The 25,063-nt window shown below is 42.1% G+C and overlaps 2 protein-coding genes across 2 annotated transcripts; both read right to left on the bottom strand.

Moving 5' to 3' along the window:
• Positions 1-1,451: 1,451 nt before the first annotated feature.
• LOC139347609 (peptidase M20 domain-containing protein 2-like) lies at positions 1,452-11,423 on the bottom strand. The gene is made up of 7 exons (XM_070987325.1): positions 10,901-11,423; positions 8,852-9,000; positions 4,968-5,110; positions 4,730-4,884; positions 4,509-4,644; positions 4,151-4,258; positions 1,452-2,403 (listed from the first exon to the last, which is right to left on the bottom strand). Exons 1-7 carry the CDS (start codon positions 11,297-11,299, stop codon positions 2,225-2,227), a joined length of 1,269 nt encoding a protein of 422 aa, XP_070843426.1. The 5' UTR covers positions 11,300-11,423; the 3' UTR covers positions 1,452-2,224.
• Positions 11,424-15,377: 3,954 nt separating this feature from the next.
• Positions 15,378-24,635, bottom strand: cfap206 (cilia and flagella associated protein 206). The gene is made up of 12 exons (XM_070987324.1): positions 24,438-24,635; positions 24,112-24,195; positions 23,565-23,655; positions 22,748-22,936; positions 22,350-22,517; positions 19,007-19,221; positions 18,668-18,787; positions 18,118-18,316; positions 17,828-17,968; positions 16,440-16,633; positions 15,927-16,070; positions 15,378-15,783 (listed from the first exon to the last, which is right to left on the bottom strand). The coding sequence occupies exons 1-12, from the start codon at positions 24,543-24,545 to the stop codon at positions 15,562-15,564; spliced, it is 1,875 nt and encodes a 624-aa protein (XP_070843425.1). The 5' UTR covers positions 24,546-24,635; the 3' UTR covers positions 15,378-15,561.
• Positions 24,636-25,063: the final 428 nt, after the last annotated feature.

Below are 25,063 nucleotides of genomic sequence, written 5' to 3'. Positions count from 1 at the left end.
CAGAGGGTAACATGGTCACGTGGATTGTGTTTTTCATATACCAAGAGTTCTTTTTTGTGGCTCAGTCTTTGTGTTAAAGGTGGGTCATTAATAACAAATAGTCAATGATGTATTTAAACAGCAGCTGTTTGTGCTGTCAAATCTTCATGGTTTCTTGGTTTGATGCACTTGCTTTGTCATTTGACCTGTTTCTAGATATTACGGTGGCCCTGAGGGTCAGAAGATAGCATTTCACAAAACACAAGATTTCAGAAAACACTTTTCAGATTACAGTGGGACAAAACATCTTGTTTGTGATTGGACAGAACAGTCTGTTAAGAATTTGTTCAGCAGATGTGTGGCAGATTGGTGCTAGATCGATCCACCAGAGGGACGCTCTTTGCTGCTGTGATTGGTTGTTTTGACATGAAAGCGGGTGGGTACCACAGAACATTTTAACGTCATATGTTGAGAGCATAGAGGGAATTACATCATGTGAATTTCCTTTGTTAAAGTATTCTCTTTTAATTTCAGTCTCCTCTTCCCTCATTTTAAATTCAGTTTACAACTCATGCAAGAACACTGCTGAGAGTGGTGCACGACAGGAACAGGAAGTGATGTCGAATTTTTGCCAGGGACTTGGGTTCTGTCCAATCACAAACAAGAATCGTTGTCCTGCCTTTTCCACAATCTGAATGTTGTATTCCCCACAATTTTTTTGTGAAATGCCATTGTTTTATGAAACATGAACATATATATTGACTCCCTGGTCAGTCAGTGTATGGGATTCTTCATTTCAATGCTTTTCTCATAGGCGTTTGACTGTTTACCTCAAAAACTTCATGGGCTTACTTCGAGCAATGGGAGGTGCTGCCACTGGAATGCAGAACATCTGACATGTTGGAGTCTGTTTGATAAGAAGGTGAAAGGAGGCCTTTCTCAAGATCACACCCAAAGGTTTGAAGAGGCTGCTTTTGAAATGCTTCCTTCTGTTGCTTGTCTTTTTTTCATTCTTCTCTAGCATCTGTTGTGTCTTATGTCAAATTTTAGACTAAGTTAAACAGGCAGATTTGGTGGAATGGACTAAAATCTAACCTTTCAGTGGAAACAAACCTCCTCTGTTCTCTAATTAAAAGAAGGAGTGGGGGATTAATGACATGACCATAACAATAAAAACAAACATTTCAGCATCTACTATTTGCTGATTGCTTTTTTTAGTGGTTATAGTTGAAAGTCTCAATTGTTCTTCTTCATGGAGAATTCTGGTTTCATTGTATTGTAGCCACACAAAAAATGATTGGCAGTCTTATCTCATAATGATGAGAAAGGACCTCATAATTACGACATCAGGTGTTCCTGTATCCTGGGACCCATCAGAACAGCAGCAATAGCTCCAAATACACCCTGAAGGAGTTACTACATCGCTACTAACATCCATTATTTGGCAATTTTCAATTTCAACAGAACCGATGGCCAGTGATACTTTTCATATTTTATTAAATGTTTATAATAACACTTGTTCAGGACTTGTGGTGGAGGATTCTTATATTGTAGTGAGTTCTAGTAATTGATTTATTTAACAGGGGTGATGCATATTAATATACCCTTAAAGAAAGTTGTTTTGATAAAAAGAGAACATAAAGAAATACATGTTTTGTTTTGTTTTTTTAGATTTGCAATTCAATACTTCTTCCACTGCTGGATAACACACTTATACCTGTGTGAACACACCACAGTGAAATGTAATGCAGGATTTCTGACTGTCCTGGAAAAAAGACTTCTCCTGTGTTGCTCTTCCTACTTCTTACTGAGTCATCCATCAAAGCAAACCCAGGAAAGACAGATGCAAGAGTGAAGCAATACCTAATTATAGTATTCAATTTAGAGCTGAAAGGGTTCATTATAATGTATCCCTCATTTCTCAACATAGTGGTTTTTTTTGTTTTACCTGCTTGTAAAACAATGTTGAAACATGATAATAAATACATTTTCTGCAAAAACAAATGTCTTCATTTCGAGCCAGCTGTACAATACCTCACAATCAAATGTTTCATATGTTCAAAATCAAGCAAAGGAATCAACCAGCACTTGGCAAACATTCCTCTGCTTTTGATCAACTACAACATGAAGAGAAAAAGGTTCAAATGCAGCAGAGTATTCTTCATCCCTGGATGCAGCATTGAACATGTTTTCGTGAGTTTGCTGAGCAGGGTCAGCTGTGACAGCAGCAGCTTCTCCACCAGCATCAACAGTGTTGAGCAGACTGCTCTGTGTTTCCTGTCAGCGTCATGTCCTCCTTCAGTTTGGCCTCAGTGAACTCCAGCTTCACTTTCTGCAGCAGCTCTGGACGCAAAAGCACATCCAGGGCTGTCATAGCCAGGGCCTTCGCTGTCCTCAGGGTGAAGAACTGAGCTCTGTCATCACCTGCATTAAAGTCACAAACATGATCTTTACACGTCTTATTGATTTATAAGGTAACAATGATTTATGAGATACCAATAGAGAAAGAGAAAGAAGGGACAAGGATGTAAGAAAAGTTACAAAATCTTGGTCACATTAAATAAGAACATGTGGCGGTAACTAAGGCTGATTCAGTTGATTCTGTCTGAAAGCATTTTTTTTATCATTAAACACATTTCTAAGGAAAAACAGCAACAGGTGCACACAGGGCATGTGTAGGAGGAGAGGGTCAGCACCAACTCCACACATGAAGGAGACAGGTCTGACTTGTTATTACCCAAAAATGAAGCTCGTCTGGGAAAACCAAGACAGCAATGATGGAGACATCAAGTTATACCCACAAAGCTAAAGCGTTTCATTAGACATTTTTCACTGGGCAATCATTTGGAGGTTTGGTCTCTACATTTTTTCCAGAAATGAAACCTGAGCTGCCTGCACACCCTCAAATGCAGGCTGACAAAAAGGCCAGAGGAGGCTCATTACCCAGACAACTGCTATCATCAACGGGAAGCCAAATCCTGCACCAATACAGACATACATATCATGGAATATCCTGAGGCATAGCAGCTCACAAATGGACACCACTGTCAAGTCAGGTCAGGTCAACAGGCTTGTAGTGCTGAAGAAGCCCAGAGGGGAAAACACATATCAGTCTGTCACCACATGCACTGCTTAAAGCCAATCTTGTCACACAGTATTTCAGAATTCCTCTACTAAACAGGTTACACTCCAGTGTTAAGATTGCTATTGTGATGACACAGGACCAAACAGGAGGGTGGCTACGATTCTGGAACAAGTTGGGTTCCTGTGATACATACATGTATCATACTATAATACACTGTATAGTACTGCATACATATAGTACTATACTATACTACTACTACATGCCAAGTACAACAAAAGGTTGTGTGGTCAGTGTAAGACAGTTTGTCTGAACACAATATGTACTGTCATAGAGAAAAGCAGGTGGAGCAGTTTGATACAGACACAGCTTATGAATTTCAGCTAAACATTCCAGACCTTTCCATTAAATCTCCCTCTTTGGGTTTTTGTCTCCTGCCCGTGTGTGTTACGGAGTCTGTGTGTGTATGCACTCCGCATGGTGACGCAGGTGCGTGCATGCATTTCTAAAATTATTTGTGATTTCAATGTGAAGTAACTGCTGTACCTTGTTAATTATACAACTTGTCCTGTGTGAGTCCTGCAGGGAGCCACACACACATACACATACACAGCTCATTGTTTTCAGTGGTTTTGTTATTGCCACAGCTCCAATAAATGATAGGACCAGGGGCCCAGCACTGCCGCCAGAACACAGCGCAGTCAACTTTGGTGTAACTCACATACGGGTTACACACGCACTTAAAATCGGGAAACACAAAGACTTCATATTTAAGGAGTAATTCCAGTTTATTACAATTTGGGTCTTTTGAGGGGTTTAGAAGATCGTTCCTCTCAGCAATAGTCAGGAATGAGTTGCCTGAAAGGAGGGCGACTGAGAAGTGTCAGGTTTTAATGGCCCTAACTGTATGCAGCTGATTAATGGGCCTCTGATGGTGATGCACAAATGAAGCGGCTAACACAAGTGCCGTTTCAGTACTGCCCCTGAGCAAACACTGTGCTCCACAAAACTCCATAACTCACATTTTAATAAACCGGAATTATCCCATGAGAATGACATTTTACAGACAGGTTTGTCTTGTTGACATACCAGAAGCTACAGTGTACTCCTCTGTGTGGTTCAGGGCCTTAGAACCGATGTAGAAGTAAGGATGGATCCCAGGAACTACAAATGACACATTGCCAAAGTCTGTGGAGCCTGTGGATGACAGACACAAGAAGTTTTCATCAAACACACTGAGCTGTATTTTACAGCTGCAGAGATGTCACTGCGATGTTCACATAGATCAATAAATAGATGTAGTTCCCTCATGCTTCAACTACTGAATGCTGACAGGGGTGGAATGTATATTTCTGAGTTTATCACAGGATGTCACACCTCATCCAGCTGTATCTACAGTCCACAGCCTTCTATTGGCTTTTAGAAAGACTCCATTTTGTCCTCTCACCGGAAGCATTCTTCAGGACTTCTTCATCTGTAGTGAATTCCATCCCCAGAGCCTTTCCATTGATCTCATACAGGTCTTCCAGAGTGGTATTTCGCAATATGTTGTCAAAAGCATTTTTCGCATACTCCACTTCAACCTGAGGGAGAAAGTAAGGTGACACATTGAGCGGGACACATCTGGAGGAATTAGTCTACTCACTTCGTAATTAAATGTTTTTTTACCTCACAGCCAGTTGCCACAGCAGCCGATCTAAAACACATCTCAGCTTTTTCCTTCAGGACAAGCAGCTCAGCACGTGAGGGGGTCCTCAGATAGTACTCCAGCTCCGTGTAGGCAGGGATGATGTTTGGCTTCACTCCACCATGCTTTATGATACCTGCACAAAACAATGCGATTCAATCAGAGCTTACTAAACTCCTCAGAGCCACATGTGAGCACAGAGGCCGTTCAGTTGTTCACCATGAACTCTCCACTCCGGCTTCATCTGCTGCCTGAGCACAGACAGGTTGTTGTAGCACAGCACAGCTGCATCCAACGCATTGATCCCCTCCCACGGGTAGGCTGAGGCATGAGATGCCTTCCCGTGATACTTTATAGTTACACTAGAAAACACAGGACAAACCACGCTTCAGTGTCTCTGCTCCTCTGGTTTGATCAGAGGTCTGTAAGAGCATCAAAATCACAACAAAAGAGCTGAGCTGGTCTTCATGACAGAACCAATAAGACACTAATTACAAATAATAATGACATTTTCTAATACTGATACATAACAGAGCACACGTATGCCAAATCATGTGCAGAATTATCAAACTGAATTTTAAAGCAACACTGTTTCACTGTCCTGTGCTGACTGAATGTTCTGTGTGAAACTTTAGCTCTGACTCGTTAACTTTACGACAGCTGGTTCACAACCTTTGCTTTACAAAAGATAACATAATGAGATCACATCACTGTGATATAATACCATGAAGTTGATGATGATGATGATGATGACTGAGTTTTAGACCAGCACTACATAAGACAACAGCTACTTGAAAGGTAGCAAGTCTTTTACATAAGCACTTTCCAACAGCTGAGATACTAAAATGAGCTAAATTGTAATTGGTGGCATGGATGTGTTCAGAGAGCTGCCTATTTGTCTCTGTGGCCAACAGCAGAAAATGCTCTGCAGCCCAAAAATGGTATAACATGGCGGCGCACAGTAGTGCAGCAGCTTCTCAGCTACCAGTAACAGGTGTTGAAACTAACTTTAGGAAAGGTTTAGTGAGATATAGCCCTGCCAAACTGCTGCATTTTACTACTTGTAGCATAGCAATATAACCAGAGCTAAAAGCATTACTGGGCAGAATGCAGATCCTGAGAATGACCAACAAAACATACCAGCTCAAGGGGATGAGGACGTGATGTACACGGAGACAGAAGAGGGGTAAATGCGGTGGAGTGTGAGCCGGCAGGACACCTGTACTTCCCACGCTCTTTCTGGCAAATGTCCGCTCTTTGGATAACAAGATGGACATATTGCGACTCCGTCTAAACAGCTACAGAGAAATGCAGAATTGTTGTGCACTTCTCCTGATGAAAACGTGGCTATATAACAACATGCCGGTTTCATCCTACCAGATTGAAGGATCAGTTGTCTTCCGAGCTGACCGCAACCACCGGTTGAACCAACCAGGCTAAATTAACAAACATATTGCCACGTTTTTACCAACATGTTTTGTTGCCAGCCAGAGGGGAAAACACCCTGGATCATATAAATGGGAGGCATATAAAGCAGTCGCTCATTCTCACCTGGGCTTCTCTGACCATATTTCCATTCTGCTGGCCCCCGCCCATTATCCTGTTCCTAGGGACAGTAAACCTGCACAGAAAACCATCACTGTGTGGCCAAATGAGGCCATCCCTATGCTACAGGACTGCTCTGAATGCACAACATGGCAGGTATTCCGAGAGGCAGCTACTGGTCAGGGGGGAGTGGACTTGGAAGAATATGCGTCATCCGTTTGTGGCTACATCAGCAAATGTATAGATGATGTCACCACCACTAGGAAAATAACCATACACCCCAACCAGAAACTGTGGCTAAACGGTGAGGTGCGATCTCTGCTGAAAGCACAGGATGCAGCCTTCTGGTCTGGGGACGCAGAGGCCCTACGGGCAGCAAGGAAAGGACTGGATGCAGGCATCAAGAGAGCAAAATCAGCCTACGCTCTCAGGATACAGGGTCATTTTTCCTGTATTAACCCTTGGAGTATGTGGAAAGGCATAAAGACGGTCACCAATTACAAGGGGTAAAGTGCAGAGTGCTCCAGTGACCCTTCCCTCCCGGATGCCCTCAACAACTTCTATGCCCACTTTGAGACATCTAACTCTAACTCCACCATCAGGCCCATATTTCAGGCACATCGACTCCCGTAAGGCAGCAGGTCCGGACAACATCCCAGGACGAGTGCTGAAGAAGTGCACCCAGGAGCTTACCAGTGTGCTGACAGACATCTTCAACTTCTCCCTCTCTCAAGCTGCTGTTCCTGTGTGCTGGAAGACATCAACCATCATCCCAGTACCCAAGAACTCAGCCACGAAAAGTATGAATGATTATCACCCAGTGGCTCTTACATTAATAATCATGAAAAGCTTTGAGTGGCTGGTCATGGACTACATAAAGGACAATGTAGACAGCAATATGGAGCCCCATCAGTATGCATACAGGAAGAACAGCAGTATCAGCTGTTGTCCACCGCTCTCACCCACCTGGAGAACAGAGACACTTACACCAGACTGCTCTTCCTTGACTTCAGTTCTGCGTTCAACACCATCAGACGCAGACATTGGTCGATAAACTGCTGCTCCTGGGACTTAGACCATGTCTTTGCAAATGGGTCCTTGACTTCCTGACAAACAGGCTGCAGTCTGTTAAGGTCCATGGCATCTCATCATCCACCATTGTGTTTAACATGTGGTGTGTACTGAGCCCCCTCCTCTACACACTCCTTACATATGACTGCTCTGCCAGGTATTAGGGCAGTCATATAGTAAAGTGTGCTGATGACACGGCCGTCGTTGGACTAATCTCCAAAGGTGACGAGTCTGTGTATAGGCAGGAGGTGAGTGACCTGGTGGACTCGTACAGAGGAAACAACACTTGCACCAACGTGGATAAGACTAAAGAGATAGTTGTGGATTTTAGGAGGGGGAGGCATATCCCATCACCACTCATCATCGAAGAAGCTAAGGTGGAGATGGTATCTTCACTTAAATACCTGGGGATTCACATCTCCAGCGACCTGACATGGAGTACCAACACATCCAACATTCTCAAGAAGGCTCACCAGTGCCTGTACTTCTTGAGGAGGCTGAAGCAGGCTGGCCTCAGTCCTGCTGTCCTCACCTCCTTTTACAGGTGTGTGGTGGAAAGCACACTGACATCCTGACATCACTGTCTGGTATGGGAACTGCTCTGCAGCTGATAAGGCAGCCCAGCAGAGAGAAGTTAAATCTGCTCAAAGAATTACAAACTGCAGTCTCCCTTCCCTGGACGACATCTATGCCAGCAGATGCAGGAGCTGTGCTTCTAACATCATGAGAGGTCTCTCTCACCCAGCACACAACCTGTTGAAACCCCCCCCCCCCCAGGCAAAAGGCTGCGCAGCCTCAATGGACCACAAGGCTAAAGCGCAACTTCTACCCAGAGGCGGTGAGGCTTGTGAATTTAAGGACTGTGAACTGTATGCTGCTACCATTCCTTCTCCTTAGAAACTGTATGCCTTTTATGAACTGTAGGCACTTTTTGGTCTTTATGGACTGCTTGAAAATAAAAAAATAAAAAAATAAATAAAATAAAAACTGCCCTGAAATACTTACTGCTTTGATTACTTTTAAAGAACTGATTCTATGATTTTATTATCCTATTTTTATATATTATTTATTATTATTCTTCATCTAAATCTTATTTTTAATCACAGGCTAAATGAGGTACTGCCACTGTGATATTGCTGGTCCTGAGAGCAAATTTTGTTCAACATGTGTGTAACATACTGAATGACTTGAAACTTGACTTGAAACTTGAAAAAGCATTCTCCCCATTGACTGCTGGCAGGATGCTCCAGACTTCAAACAAGTTCAATTATTACTTTTTCAATGATCTTTGTGTTAACCATGAAGTTTATGGGATGAGCCAGGAAGTTACATATGAACTGTGAGCAATTTCTGTTCCCATGAATGACCAGCATCTTGAAGTCAAGTATCACATAACACAGCCGTGGGTAGCAATCAAACGCTCTAACCTTTAGTGCCAACCATGCACAATGATTTCCAAAACATTAAACTGTTTCTTTCATACTCACTCATGTTCAGCCACGAGTGGCAGATAAGGAGCATCATCCTGCAGGGGGTGGGCCATGAACACCACATCCATATCATCAAAGGCTCCCTCCCTTAACAAGTCTATTTTACCTCCACCATCCTCCTCAGCTGGAGTACCCAGGACCGTCACCTGTGGAGATCATTAGTATCATTCAAAATGATCATTGAACTCAGTGTCATCATACGATGGGTCAGGTAGGCTATCACACTGTTTCTGTGTAGAAATGTACTGAGAGCATTAAGATCATTCATTTGTAACTAAATAGATGGTCATTAGGTTTGTTCTCTTCCATCAGCTCTGAAAAGTGTCCTCAAAAGAAAACAATGCTCCCACAGTGTGTTCTTTCTTTACTTCAGTTTTCTTATCTTTATCTTTTTGTATTCAAAACAGTTTGCCACCGTTTGTCAAAAAAAGTAGGTCCACATAAGGAATAGCGCTCTCATCTGATTAGGCCATCTCATGTTTGTGTGTTGCCATGGCAACCCTTTCCGTATGGCTTTGGGGTGTGTGGCATTATTTCTACCTCCCTCTTGATTTTATTTGCATGCAACCGAAATTGATGTGTTGGCAACTTGACTTGCTGACAGAATTCTGACCAAACTCTACTTAATGGTTTGATCTCTGCATCTTCAAATCGTTTGCACAGTACATCACAGAAGAAACACATACAATTATTATCAAAATACCTGGGTGCCAATTAGATATGTTTGCAACCGTGATTTATATAGGGATTTTGCTTTTTGAACACTAGACCCATAGGAAATAGTTGAATCACACACTTCTGGAGACTTTTGTATCATGAGCAATATTTCAGAAACAATACAAACTATTGTGTCAGTACTATTTCAGCAGCATCATTGATACACTGCATACAAAAAATAGCACCACACCTAATTCTATTCTTAAACTCTTTTAAGTTTCTTTAAATCTTTATCAGTTTTCAATATCCACATGAACCACCCTTCACATCAGTATAAATTAGGTCCACAGCACTGGTGTTAAAGAAAATACACCACTTTTAAAGCTGGTTCACCGGTTGCTCCTGTTCCTTCCAGAACAGTGACAGAGAACAAGAGAAGCAATGCCAGGAGTTGAGTTTTCCTTAAAACAAAACTGGCTGCTGGCTAGTGAAGCTGTTAGCAGAGTGTTAGCTTGTGTAGCTCCTCAAAAATATTCTGAGTTTTTAACCAATTTACCACTGACATCAGTAGTTTCAGCCAAACATTCTGTCGTCTAACTCAGCTAAAAACACAAAAACACCAAATCTGTCAGCACAGAAGCATGTCGTTCATTATCTAGTCTGTTTGTAACCAGTGCAAACATTATCTGCACTTCACCTGTCTCTCCTCCTGTGTCTGTGTCTGTGTGTGTGTGTGTGTGTGTGTGTGTGTGTGTGTGTGTGTGTGTGTGTGTGTGTGTGTGTGTGTGGAGGGGCCCATCCCACCACAGTTACAGAGCAGAGGGTATCAATGAGCGGTGCTCAAGCTGCTGCAGAGTGAATGTAGGGGGCACACCAGTGGTGGCGCTCGTCACATCCCGTGTTTCCCAGAAACACAGAGGGCCCCACAAACACAAATCGCTGGTTTCTGAGTGACTGGATATTTGATGTTGTTTCTAGCATTTAAAAGGATTTGCACAATCATAGAGGAACACTGATGACAATGATATAATAGACAGTTGTGGAAAATCAATTAAAAATCACAACAAAAAAATCACAACATTTAAGTGAATTCATTTTTTTCCCTCCTCGAGTCACTGTGTGAATTTTTGTTTGCTGATTTACAGACTGCGAACAGTTAGTATGATTAAAGAAAGATCTATTTTTCTTCTGGGGGAGTTTGGGCCCTAAGTGCTTTGTAATTTCACATCACAGGTGCTCAGGTACAGTGTGTGAAGGCTGCATGCTTGTGTGTGTGTTGGACACCGCCATTTATTGTTTTTGTGTTCTAGCTGTGTACTGTCTTATTCTGTTGTGAAGACCCTGAGTGTGCCGCCTGGCCCTAGCCTGGCTTCTGCAGGGGCCCTGTACCTGTACGCAGACAGGGAGCTTCCGTGTGTTTTCCAGCACGGCTTTGAGCCCCACAGCTGCGGCAGCTCCGGCTTCAGCTATCAGGTTGTGGCCACACGCGTGTCCGATGGCAGGCAGGGCGTCGTACTCGCACAGGAAGCCCACGTTGACCCGCTCGCTGCCTCCGCTTCCCCAGGTGGCGCGAAATGCAGTCTCAAGTTTGAAGTGGCTGTCGACCGTCCAGCCTTCCTCCTCACTGAAAAATGCGACCAGTCTGTCGTGAGACTTAGTTTCCTCGTAAGCCAGCTCCGGACAGCTCCATATGTCCTGACTGAGTCTGTGGAGCTTTGCTTTGGCTTCATCTATACGGCAGGAGACCTCCTGTTTCAGCTCCCCCAACAACTCGGCTGCGTCAGACATCTTGTTTAGTATAAAAGAAGTTATGGCACTTTATTAACGGCGGAACTTTGGTAAACTGGGAGGACGCCACAACTTAAGGTATGCTGCCGCGGGCTCAGCGAAGCAAATAAACGCCACACCAGTCAGCAATGTCATGTGACCATTCCGTTTTTTTTTTTCATTTTCAAAAACTTTATTGAACAAGGTCAAAGTTTTGAACAGTTTTCTTTAGTAAACAGGAAAATACAACCGTACAAAAGCAAACTTCATCACTATTTATGTTCCGTTGTTTATGTATTTATTAAGACAGGCAATTGCCTTATTTCTATCAGTAAATAATATACTGTGAGTGAGTTCATTCTGAGTTCTGTACACGTTTGGAAGAAATATGTGTTCACTCACATAACTGTGATTTTACAGGTAAAATGCTCTCAAAATGCACAATACGTGGGCGTATTGAACATATTTCTCGTTGTGTTTTTCCCCTGAAGATTGGTATATTTTTATTTCTTTATTTATTTTACCATTATTATTTATTTTTAGAAATGCAATTGCGTGATTTGGACACCAGAGGACTCTGCTGTCCCCTTAAGGTCAGCAGTTCAGAGCAAACTATGTTCAGTATATCTAATATCTAGTTAGTCCACTTTCTCCGCCATCTCAGGAAAGGCAAAAGAAGTCGTAGATTAAAAAAAAAAAAAAAATCATCACATAAGTTTTATCTTTGTCTTAAAAGCACCTCCATTGTGGCAGGGAAAACAAGTCCAATTTCAAGGTACTTGTACTGTACTTGAGTATTTCCACTTTCTGCTATTTCTGTTTCTACTGTATGACAAAATCCAGGAAAATGTTGTACTATACTGCACTACATTTAGAATTTAAGCTACTTTGCATGTTTTAGTTAAAAAAAAAGGTCCACCTTTACCAGCTGCAACATTAAAATCATTTTGCATTAACAATTACCATTAAAGAATATGCCAAAAGCAAATGTCTCCTAAACTTTTTTTTTAAAGAGTGTGAGATTAGAGTTCCAATTCCAGCTTCACAGTAGAGGTGTTAACAATTCTTTATATACAGGGACTAATGGATGAGAGAAAGATCTCACTTTTGGTAATTTCAACTTTCTTAGGGGACACTTTGAATGTTCACAGTGTCCCTGAAGCAGCAGTGTACATGTGCTTCTTTCAGAGAAAGTTGGAATCATCAATATGAGATCTCTCAGTTCTGTGACATTCTTATGATTTTACTAGCCATGTTTTCTGGGAAATAAAATGAACGTTTTCCCCATTATTAGTCACAGAGAGCCATAAACATGATGACTTGTGTTGTGCAGCTTAAATCCATCATTGTCCTCCATCTAATAACTGTTAAAAATAGGACTTCAGTTTTGTGGTTTGCACTCAGAACAGTCTCTTAGTACTGCTGGTTGTGCACAGACAGAGTGGATACAATTCCACGTGCTTTGGTTGTTTTCACTAACAGGTCTTCTCTCCCCAGAGCTGGTCCCAACATGAGGCTGTGCAGTCTACGGAGCCATTTTCTATGTCTTCCACTGTATTAGAACTGTTCCTTTATACACACACACACACACACACACACACACACACACACACACACACACACACACACACAGGAGGAGAGCCTGTCTGTCTGTCTGTCTGTCTGTCTGTCTGTCTGGGTTACTGTTGGTGGGATATAATGTTTGCACTCCACTGCTCCAAATTGCAGTAACAGTCTAACAGTCCTGCAATAAGTCCTTCCTTCATGGCTATAATATTAAGTTTTTGTTGTTTAGAAATGTTGATTAACTATTTTAGAGTATATAGAGAGCTGTGTATAACTTACTGCTTTTTGGATCCTTTCATCAAAGTCAGTCTCCCGTGATTTCACATGTTAGCTCTTAAATGGAAAAATCTGTTAATTAGCTATCTGCAGTTATATTTTCTTTATACTGTGATCGTCCACATTCATACTTCTGATCTTATCACCCGTCACTGATGGACTGTATGTCTAACAAACAATGTGTGAACTGACTGAATTAACCAGGGATACACCTTGATAGATACAAGCTAGCCATGCTATCTAGTTGAGCTCTAGCTAGCATTCATTTGTATTTAGGTGCACTGATATGGTCTCAACTCAGTGTCGCTAATTTTAACAACAACTTTAAATATCCAAAGATAAACTTTGTAAGACAACCAAACACCAATAACTGTAATTAATCTGATGTAAGTGCAGGCCAACTGACATCTGGTTATGGTGGTGATATTAGTGAAGTGTTGTTTACATTAGCGACCTGTAATTAGAATCTAACTTGCTATTATCTTACAATAAACATTAACAAAAGCTGGCTACATAAAATACCACCACTGACTGGATTTATTAGAGGTCAGTTGATGAAATGACTGCATGGGAAACTGAAAATAAATGGAGTTCAGTTTTCGAATTCCTCAACGTTTAGAATCATCTGTTGCCACAGTTTCAACTGAAGTCTATGGGAGGGTTGCAGCTCTCTTTTCCTAAGGTGCTGGCTCGCTGGTCGCCAGCCGATCGCAGGGCAACATGCAAAGACAGACAACCATTTACACTCACACCTAGGGGCAGTTTAGAGTCACCAATCAACCTAAAGAGCATGTTTTTACCCGGAGAGAACCCACACATGCGCGGGAAGAACATGCAAACTTCACACAGAAAGGCCCCGCCCAGGGATTGAACCAGCAACCTTCTTGCTGTGAGGCACACACACTACCTGCTTGCGCTACTGTGCCGCCCCAAGTAAAATCCAACATTTTAAAAGGAACACAGCAGTGTATAAGCACAAGGGAAAGCACATAGGTTTCAGACCTGTATCAGGAACCAATAGGTAGTTAGTTAAAGGCTAAAGTGAAGAGATAAGTTTTTAGCTTTCTCTTAAAAATATTCAGTGGGCTGGCTTCCCTGATATCGACAGGTAGTGTCTTCCAGAGCTTTGGAGTCATAATGATCCTAAACATACCAAAATCCACAATGGACCACCTCAAGAGGTGTAAACCAAAGATTTTACTATGGCCCTCAGTCGTCTGAAATAAACATCATTGGAAATCTATGGATAGACCTCAAAACAACAATGCACGCAAGATGGCGAAAGTATCTCTTAGCTGACTAACAGTGCTTAAAAGCTGTGATACTTGCCAGAGGGAATGTGACACCAAGTACTGAAATAAAACAGTCATCTTCCTTAAAATGTTATAGAGATGTGTCACCTTTAACTGTATTACTTTTGGAAATTATTTTACTCACTTAGCGATTCACAGTTACAGAAATTTTGAAAGGTGTCAAAACTTTAGCATGCCACTGTATGTACTGCTGGGGTGATAGTTACTGTACTGTTTAACAATAATAATCCGCTATGTCTGTGAAGGGTAGCAAGGTGGCACAAGTGGTAACACTGTCGCCTCACAGCTAGAAGGTCCCCAGTTCGAATCCCTGTGGGTGGCGTGTCCTCCACCATGTCTTCAGTGCCTGCTGCTCAAGGTGTGGAGTTTGCATGTTCTCCCCGTGTCCAACCGGGGTTTCCTCCTTAAATAACCCCCACTAAAAACATGCAAGAAGATCACCGCCTGACCAACGGTGACGAAAAAAGGACGGGCGCGGGCACCGGCATCGGCTGGCAGCTGGCAGCCCACAGCTCCTGGTCTGCCACGGAGGAACGACAGACCGAGGATGGGTCAAACGCGGAAAAAATAATTTCACATTGCATGGCGTGTGTACAGTCTCCTCCTCCCTGTAGCATGTGTGTGCTGTGATGAATAAAGTACAAATCTTAATCCTAAGATTCTCATTCATCCTGAAGATTCTCATTATGGTGCTTCAAAGTGCTTTAAGACATGCTTGAAGTTCTGTTCTTTTCACCCAAGAGACTTCTTCAGTTCATGTTTCAATAAAACAGAGATCTCCTTTGCTAACTTCAGTCCCTCCCAAACTGATCATCTTGTTGAAAGTGCTCCAGGTTCACTGCATATGACACTTGACTCTACTGCTCCTTAAAAAAAGAAGATAATGAAACAAAGAATAGCGTAATGGTATAAACCCAGACCCACAAACTAAAACACACATCACAAACATTTGACAGAAAATTTATTGAAAAAAAAAAACCAACTTTTTTTACTTGAAGGTATGCCATCACAATACAAAAAGCAAGAACAATGAACAATGATAGAACAAATGCTAAATCAGCATTCCCGCTAATACAGACTAAAACAAATTTAACTACCGTAATTTAAATGTTTTTTTGGACAGATTGATTATTCATCAACAGTTCTGCTCAGGTTTGTTTTGACCATGGATCTGTCTCTTTGTCCCCTCAGACCTGTCAAGTAGATCTGAGGTTTGGCCATGTTGCTCTCACTGTCTCTCTTGCTTTGACAGGCAGTGTTCTTGGGCAGCCAGGTCTGAGTGGTGTTTTCCCGCCTCATGTGGCTCAGATCAGTCTGTGCTGAGTGTGTCACTTTGGTACAGAGATCAGCCTAGAAAAAAAATGTTTAAATTAACAAGACTCTTTATGTCAGACTCCAAACTGATTGGTATACTAGAAAAAGTGGGAAGAGTTTTTCTTCCCAAAACCATATACTGAGTATGATTCATCATGTGAATGCATCTAGTGGCTCACCAGTTTGATAGCTTTTCGTCGCAGCTCCCACTCATTCCACTCATATGATTTGTCAATATTTGCCTCCACTGGATGGGTGTCAGTCTGCGTGCCGCCGTCACACTTGGTGATGGGCTTTACCAGTAGACTCTCTCCTGGCTGCATCTGCAAAACCAGAAAGCAACAACTAAGTTTGGACCAAACTCCTACTGAGGTCAGTGAAGGTGAAAAGGTGGAGTTTCTGGGCAGATAGCAGTGTGCAATGCTGTCAGCCTCCTTCTCAATACTACCAGCAGATGTAGTAATAGATTATATAAATAAATGAAAAATACTCAATATAAATAATAACAACCGAAGTGATCCAATTTAAAAACCTACATGTGGTGACTTTAATAAATGTACTCTGAGTGAGTGCTTTTAGCAATGTACATATATATTGTCCCTGTCCAAAACATGGAACTTTTGTGGTAAAGCTATGGCTACAGAACTGAAGTAGGGGCTTTGAGAATACTCTACATGGAAGGGACTACTGACCTCAGAGTATGAACTGACAGAGGAAAACTGTTGGTGGAGTCTGAGGAGCTGAATGAGTTCAGGTGAGTGCTTCGCTTTCTCTGCCACCTCTGCAATGAAGTCATCTGAACTGGAAGCAAATTTCAAGGCAGCTTCTTTGGAGCTGAAAACATAGATCTTCTCCTTGTGTTTAAGGACTCCAATTTGTGGATTACCTGCAGAAGAAGTGTCAAATATTTCAAACAGAATGGACTTCAGGTACAACAGACTACAAAGGATATTTATATTGTATTTCATTAAACAGAATGTTAGTATTGAGAAAAATCACAAGATTGGAGGGAATAAATAATATTAACATTACATATTGCATGTATATGTCCCATAGACATTTGTCAGTTCTTGATAAAGTTCTTGTTGGATAATCTAAAAGCCTCTCTAATACTCCTTCTGACAGCACAGTTGTGTAGGACTGCCAATCCAACAGTCAGGTTTCCTATGCTGTCAATGATTTTAGTGAACAAGATCTGGAAGTACAACTAATGGGACAGAGAGTGTCCGGTTTGGTGACCTCAGGACTGGATTGATGCTTTTTGCAGTTTGCAGGAAGTGTAGAGCATCCAGGATGACAATCAGCACCTCCAAGTCTGATGCCAATGTACCCTACTTAAAAACAGTGGATTACACCCTTAAGTTTGGAAGTGACTCACTGGAGACTTGTTGTGAGGGAAAGTTGGACCAGGAATTTGATCAATGGATTGGTGACTCGAGTCAAAGTCATAGCCAATCAATCTAGGTTCTAAGCCTCACCTATCAATGTTGGGCAATGACAGAAAAAATGGGATTATGGATACAAGTGGCCACTACGAGTTTTCTTTGAAGTATGGCTGGGTTAAGCTTTAGAGACAGGGACGGGAGGGAGTAAACTGCTGCTTCTGAAATGAGTCAGTTGAGGCATTTCAGGCATTTGTTTAGTGTGCTTCCCTCTCTCCCAGTTGGATGTTCCAAGGTCAACCCATAGACCTTGAAAGCATTATATAACTATCTGGCCTGGGAACATCTCGGGATTACCCAGGAAGATCTGGCAGACATGGCAGGTCATCTCGGTTCCCTTACTTAACCTGCTGCCACCACAACCTGGATGCAGCTAAGCAGCAAAAAAAGGACGGATGGATGAAGAATGAAGAGGCAGTGGGATGCAGCCAGTAGGAGGTTATGACAGCAGGCTTTCGTCCCATGTTCGAGTGGCCAGATATGAACACTTGCCTTTACATGTGGTCAGATGACACTCCATGCGACCTAGTTTGTTTGAAGCATGCTAAGGTCTTTACCCATATGCCTTTGACAAAGAAGGAGGAAGGATCATCCAAACACCTTTCTGGTATCACGTTTGCAAATCGTGAGAATAATACCTGGAATTAGAAGCCCATCTCTGTTCACAAGCATATAGCCACAGACTCCATTATACTGTAAAGGCAGCTCATTAAAGCCTGCTGCTGTTTCAGGCAGGAGCCATTCCTGTGTCTTCATCTCAGCTGGAACAATACAATCATCTGTAAGGCATAATGAAGAAAAACAACTGCATTTAAGCTTGGTTAAGAGCCATTTTGTCTCTGTAGTCCAGTTTCGTAAGACTTGTAGAATGTGGAATTAATTACTGTAGATGCTGGCATCTCATGTCTGTTGGTGTCATCAGCCATACCTGAGGACTCAATCATTCTCTGTTCATCTGTCTTCACCTCTGACATCCCCACCAGGCTGTCCAAATAAGCTTCGGAAAAGATTTCAGCCTGAGAGGTGATGAAGGGCTGCAGATTGAGCATGATGTTATTGAGGATATTCAGCAGCTCAGCCTCATCCTGAAGTCCACACCACAGCTTTGACAGGTCCTTGAACAGTGGCTGAAAGACAATATGAGGAATAATAAAAACAAGGCAGTAGAATTAACAAAAACTAAAGCAATTCATGTTTTTATTTACATCGCACATTCCATCAAAGATGTGTCTGATGCTGAGTGGATAACGCTTGTAATGAGCAGGTGGCTTAGCTGCCATACCAATGTGTGTGCAAATGGGTGAATGCAGACTTGTGTTGTAAAAGTGAGTGATCTTCAGACTAGAAAAGTGCTATACAAATACTTGCCCATGCCCAGGGATTACAAACGGAAGATAGCAATTTGCAAAAACCCAGCACATTACATCTCTCCTCGTTATACATAATTATATTAACAAGACATGATAACGGACACTTACAAAAACCTTTGCAGTGGGTACAGCTGCCTTTGACTTCACGGTTTCTTTCAGGAGCTTCATGAGTGACAAGAGTTCAGTCTGCAGGATTTCAACGTGCTTGGCACATAAACATGCGTCAGCCTGGTGGTAAAATGGCAAATACATACTGTATTTACCAAACATTTCACTTGGGGAATAAAACACATTCACTGGCCATCTTTTACTTCATAAGCAACAAAATGAGTGTTCTGGAAAGTGACAATAGCAGTGTGTTCCTTAAATAAATTCAGATTATAATAGCTAATAAATTACAATAAATCCACATTTACAAATCAAAATTACCAGCTACTGCTACCTCACCAGTAACATTTTGAGGAAAACTTCATGCTGTCTGACGTTGTAGAGAGCCTGTTTGAGCACAGCAATGGGCACGTCACATTCTCCAGGCTGACCATCAGGGTCCGTTAGCTTCTCCAGCACAGCTGTGTATTTCCAGGCCAAACTCTGTGACATGTTCAGCTCATGTTCTATGCTTTTACTAGTGACTGGAAGAGCTTTATGAAGAACTGCAGGAACTGTTGAGAGAAGTACCATATTCACCAAATACAGTATTGATCATAAGTGAAGAAAATAACCTCATATGATGATGTACAATTACAATTACATTTGGCAGACGCTTTTACCCAAAGCGACCAACATGGGGGGGGTCAGTGTCTTGCCCAAAGATACTTCGGCATGTGGACTGCTGAGGCCACTCTGGTGTGGACTCTGATACTGTACATACTGAATGCTGAGGTCGGGATCTCGTGTTGGATACATTGTAATAGTGTATATGTAATCATGTAAGACTTCTTCTAAAATTTTGTTTTTTTCAATTTCATACAACTGTGTTCAAAGGACCATTCTCTCACAATCTGGATATGATGGCATGTTACAGAACTCTATATTTCATTCGTCCATCATCTGCACCTGCTTGGGCCAGAGGCAGTATTCAAAAACCCTGATTCCAAAAAGTTTGGGGCAATATGTAAAGCGTAAATAAAACATCCATCCATCCATTTTCTATGCCACTTATCCCTTTCAGGGTCGCGGCGGGGCTGGAGCCTATCTCGGCTGTCAACGGGCAGGAGGCGGGGTACACCCTGGACTGGTCGCCAGCCAATCGCAGGGCACAAACACACAACCATTCACACTCACTCACACCTAGGGGCAATTTAGAGTTACCAATCAAACTAATGAGCATGTTTTTGGTCAGTGGGAGGAAGGAAGCCGGAGTACCCACGCATGCAACTTCGCGCAGAAAGGCCCGACCCGGGAATCGAACCGGCGACCTTCTTACTGTGAGGCACGCGCACTACCTGTTGCACCACTGTGCAGACAGCATAAATAAAACAGAATATGATAATTTGTTAATCCTGTTTGACATATACTCAGCTGAAAACAGTACAAAGGCAACATATTTCATGCTTGACCTCATCACCTTCATTGATTTTTGTAAATATCTGCTTATTCTGAATTTGATGCAGCAACACATTTCAAACAAGCTGGGATGGGAGCAACTAAAGACTGGGAAAGTTGTGGAATACTCCAAAAAAATGCTCCAAAAGGTTCATTGGTAACAGGTGATAGTATCAAGGCTGGGTATGAAAGGAGTATCCTGGAAAGGCTCAGTCGATCACAAGCAAGGATGGAGTGAGGTTCACCACTTTGTGAGCACATGAACATAAGCATCCCAACCTTTTTGAAAATTGAAATTGTGTATAAATTGAGTATGTATTCTGTGCTGTATTGCTGTAAATGAATATTCAAATTGAAATCTGTATTTGAATTTTAAAAAAAATCTGGACATTCAATCGTGGAAAAAAAAGCAGCACCACTGTTACGGGCGTTATGTGTCTGATCACATTTAACTCATTAATTCATTCATAAGTATCTCCAGTTCCGCAGCGTGGGGACCGTGACGTCATCGGGGATTCCCTTGCGCGGCGGCTCCTGATTCAGAGATACCTCCCGACTGTCCCCGACCCGTCCCCTCGCTGAGTGTACTGCCCTATCCCGTGGTTCCACCTGGTCTCTCCTCCCTCCATTCATCAGCATACGCTCCAATACGGGCACTATCGCATATTATTATTTTTGTCGTCTTGCAGGTTCCCATGGACAGTGGCTGAATCTGGATTGTGGATTGCAGCTGCGTCTCCTGCCTTGGCCCTGCCTGACATCCACTGCAACTGCTACTGCTGTTATTACATCCACTGTCACTGTTACTGTGATTGCATGTCTGTCTCTGTCTCTGTCTCTCTCTCTCTGACTGCATTTCTGTCTGTCTGTCTGTCTGTCTGTCTGTCTGTCTGTCTGTCTGTCTGTCTGTCTGTCTGTCTGTCTCACTCTCCCTCTCTTGCTCTTCCTCTCTCACCCAACCGGTCGAGGCAGATGGCCGCCCACCCAGAGTCTGGTTCTGCTCGAGGTTTCTGCCTGTTAAAAGGAAGTTTTTCCTCGCCACTGTCGCCAAGTGCTTGCTCATGGGGGAATTGTTGGTTTCTTTGTAGATAAAAGAGCTTGGTCTGTACCAGCTCTATATGGAAAGTGTCCTGAGACAACTTCTGTTGTGATTTGGCGCTATACAAATAAAATTGAATTGAAAATTGAATTGAATATTATAAAAAGTGTGTGTCGTCGCTGCCCGGCGCGGCTGTGATTCTGTGATCAGTTCGCCTCGTTGTGCCTCTTCGAAAGATTGTAAAACTGTTAGTGCTTGCGAGTCCTGTGTAGATCCTGCTTTGTTTTTAGGTCTACCAGTGAGTTTAGTTTGGTTAATTGCACTGAGGCACTAGGTTTGGGGAGCTGGGCTATAGTTAGTTTATTGAGTTTTTCACACATCACCTTGCACCACACCACAGGTAACTTTTATGATAGCACATTAGGTTTATGGGTGGCTGTTCCCCTGTATTTTTGTCGAGGTTAGAAACAGTGTAGATAGATCAATTTCTTCTTTTATTTTTCTTTATAGCTGGTTTTGGTTTGTTTTATGATTTGCTGCCACCCGCCACCCTCTCCCTTTGTTATTCCTTTCTTTTGGGGTTGAATCATTAAACAATAAACGCAGTTTTTTGCTCTCTAACATCACGGCACCGGGTTGCTTCCCTTTATCCCTAGCCTTTTCCATCAGAGGGTCGTGACAACCACTATGACAGCTGCACAGAAGGCACTGCATGAAGGACAGAAAGCTAACATTTAGTGTGGAAGCATACATTTGTGTGTTCTGCAGAAAATCTTGCCCTATGTAATTTACATGTAATACAGCTGCATGTGGAAACTTAGTGATTCCAAAAAGCAGAGAGTTTACTGTTTGAATGTCAGATTTAAACCTCACTTCCCAGGAACTATCTAATGAATGTCAGTGAACTCTACACTGAATGCTGCCAACCTGGCTGCTGTGAGAGGACTTTATGCTCAGTTGGCAGGATATGATGTTCTTCCCTGAACCAGCCAGCCCCAATCTGTGATCTACTCAGAAGGTGGTATTTTACACAGAGTGTTATGGTCTGCCTGTCAAATCTATTAATATGCCTTTTTTAAAAGATACAGCCTGCTAGCAGTTTTGACAGATTGTTTGACAATCATAATAATAGCATGTGTGTAGCACTTTTCCTAACAACAAACAACCACAACCTGCTTTGTATGGCAATAGGCTGGTATACTGTACTTAGTTCATGGAGATCAATCTCCTCATCGCCCTTCTGGCTGGCTTTGTTGAAGAGTTGGATCCCTGTGACAACCATGGTGAGCTCACTGAGCTGCTGCTGCTTGTCCCTCTTTAAGAGCACCATGAAGGCTCCTAGTTCAGTCTGAGGGAAGACACTCTGTAGGGCAGCTGGGACAAGAGAGGAGGAGGAGAAATCAACAGTCATTACACATTTAACCCATCATCATCATCATCATCATCATCATCATCATCATCATCATCATCATCATCATGATCATCATCAAAACAATGCACACTGCATGGCCAAAAGCATGTGCAGGGATTTTCTCCCATTAATGGTGTCCCTGTACTTTCACTGACTATAGTTCCCCAGAAACTGAAACAAGTCAGTGTGAAACCTGCAGTCTCTTGCACAGTGTTGACGTCTGTGGATGAGCCCATGCCAGAGCGCAGCAGGATGTATGAGATGATTTTGTGGTACAAAGCGTCTAATTCTTCCCGTGTTTTCACCCTGCTGTCAGTGATCAGTCTGCTCACTGGGCTCAGCTTGGACTCTAGCACCCGGTGGATTTCCTCAAGAAACTCACCTGCACAAACACACAAAGTACCTGCTTTGTCATGATATTCATATTATAACAGAATATATATGCATTGTTTCAAAGTTAATAATAAAAAATTCTAATTAATTCTAAAACAAACAGCCAGCCAGGGTAAAAGCTAAAACAGATGCAATATGTTCCTCATGCTGCAGAGTTATCCACAGTCTGAAGTCGAGCTATGGCTGAATGATTTAAGATAGAATGAAATTTTAGCTCTGACTTTAATGTTGGAGGATAAGAATCCTGCCTAGTTTTTGGCATTTTGAGGATTTACCATTTTTCTCTGCATACCACTGAAAAAGAGCAATTTTAAGATGTCATCTTAGACTATGGGAATTTGTGATGGGCATTTCGCTCACTATTTTCATTTTAAAGAATAAACAGTCGATAAATCAACCACACAAATAATCGACAGATTAACTGATCAGATCATTAATAATGAAAATAATCATTAGTTGCAGCCTTAGACACTAATCAGGCTCTTAAAACAGCCTATGCACCAAAAACTACATTCATGACAACGGCACATTTAATCTCTTTGTATTCCATGCTAAAGACAATTCTGAATTTTAGAAACACGGGGCATTTGTATGTTATTGCTTACAGTGACACTTACGTCGGGAGGTGTAATTCATCTCAAAATACACTTGCATTTTGATTGTGTCAAGGGACGGGCTGCACTTTTCCATCAGCTTATCCAGACAGAGCTGTAAGACACATTACAGATGGAGATTAGACAACAACCAAGTGTGGTTTTAAGGATCAGTATTCACGCTGTGTTGTCTGTGTGAACGCTGAGGACACGTACAACAACCTAGAGGGACACTTGCCTTAGCAGGCTGAATCAAATATTCTAAACTCAATCTGTTTAAATGTGGTCACTTTTAGACAAAAAATAAATATAGAATTCAGCATTTCTCCAGCAGGACTTTATGTCTAGCAGAAGGTTAGCTGTTCATGTTGGGGGGGGGGGGGGGGGAGTTATACTCAGTATTGACCATAAATTAAATAGAGAGAACATAAAGAACTTAAATAGTTAAAAACCTTCAACAGATATTATTTGCAGTGTCTAGTCAAAATATTCTGGTGGAGACTTGGCCTCATGACCTCCATTATGACCTGTTAGTGGTGTTGATCTAAAATAACATGATACAGAATCTCACCTCTTCAAGTCTTTGGATGTCCTGTTTGGTCAGTGTCCGATCAACATTAAACCCATTTCTTGGGTCCAGCACTACAGCCTTCACCTGATAACACAATGCAAAAAGAAACTGTATGTAAACATACACACATACATATGTACAGTACACATGGCAGTACATTAGAGTTTAGAACATTTCTTTTTATTGATCTCTAACAGGAAGAAAGTTCACTCTGTGGCCTCACAGCGTGTGTATGAACTGGACTGGACAATGAAGCGTTAATATCCACCTAGTTACCGCTCACTAGTTAGCTAACTTGACAAGCAGCAGCTTAGTTCGTTACTGACCATGAAAGCCACCAAAGTGTCCGACACCACATGTCCTCTCACCGCACATTCCTGCACTATTTCACGAATGATAGTTTTCATGACGCTTTCTGCGTGAGCTCTCGACATTATTCCGACAGTGTAGCTTTAACCACAATTCTGGTGCCTAGAAATCTAGCTAGGACGTCCACAGCGGCCTGTTGATTAACTGGTTACCCTAGCAACACTGTGTCAAGCAGGGACGTATTACATGCCGGTGTCCACTAGAGTGCGCTGCAGGTAACGCTTAGCAATACGTTTCTGTTGGTCCAAAAGAAAGGTAGATTGCATAGGCTGTAAAATTCAAATAAATAAACAAATAAATAAACAAATAAATTCAAAGACCATATTAATAATAAGGCAATTCAAGAAGAGTTTTATATAATGTACTACATTACGACATTGGCAGGACAAGCACAAATATCATCTGACTATTTCCCATTTGTTTCCTGCTTAGGCAGGAAGGCATTTACTTCAACAACAGTGGACAATACTGAAGAACTGTCTGAGTTTTAATCCCACCTACGTTGAATGACATCTGTGCCTGCTGAAGAAAAAGGAACAACACAAAAGCATGATTATAATATTTATTATAAAAACAAACAAAT

Source organism: Chaetodon trifascialis, chromosome 19 (assembly GCF_039877785.1).
Source record: "Chaetodon trifascialis isolate fChaTrf1 chromosome 19, fChaTrf1.hap1, whole genome shotgun sequence".
In the NCBI taxonomy this organism is placed as follows: Eukaryota; Metazoa; Chordata; class Actinopteri; order Chaetodontiformes; family Chaetodontidae; genus Chaetodon; species Chaetodon trifascialis.
Note: the sequence above shows the minus strand (reverse complement) of the source record. Positions and strands in the feature narration are given on the sequence as shown.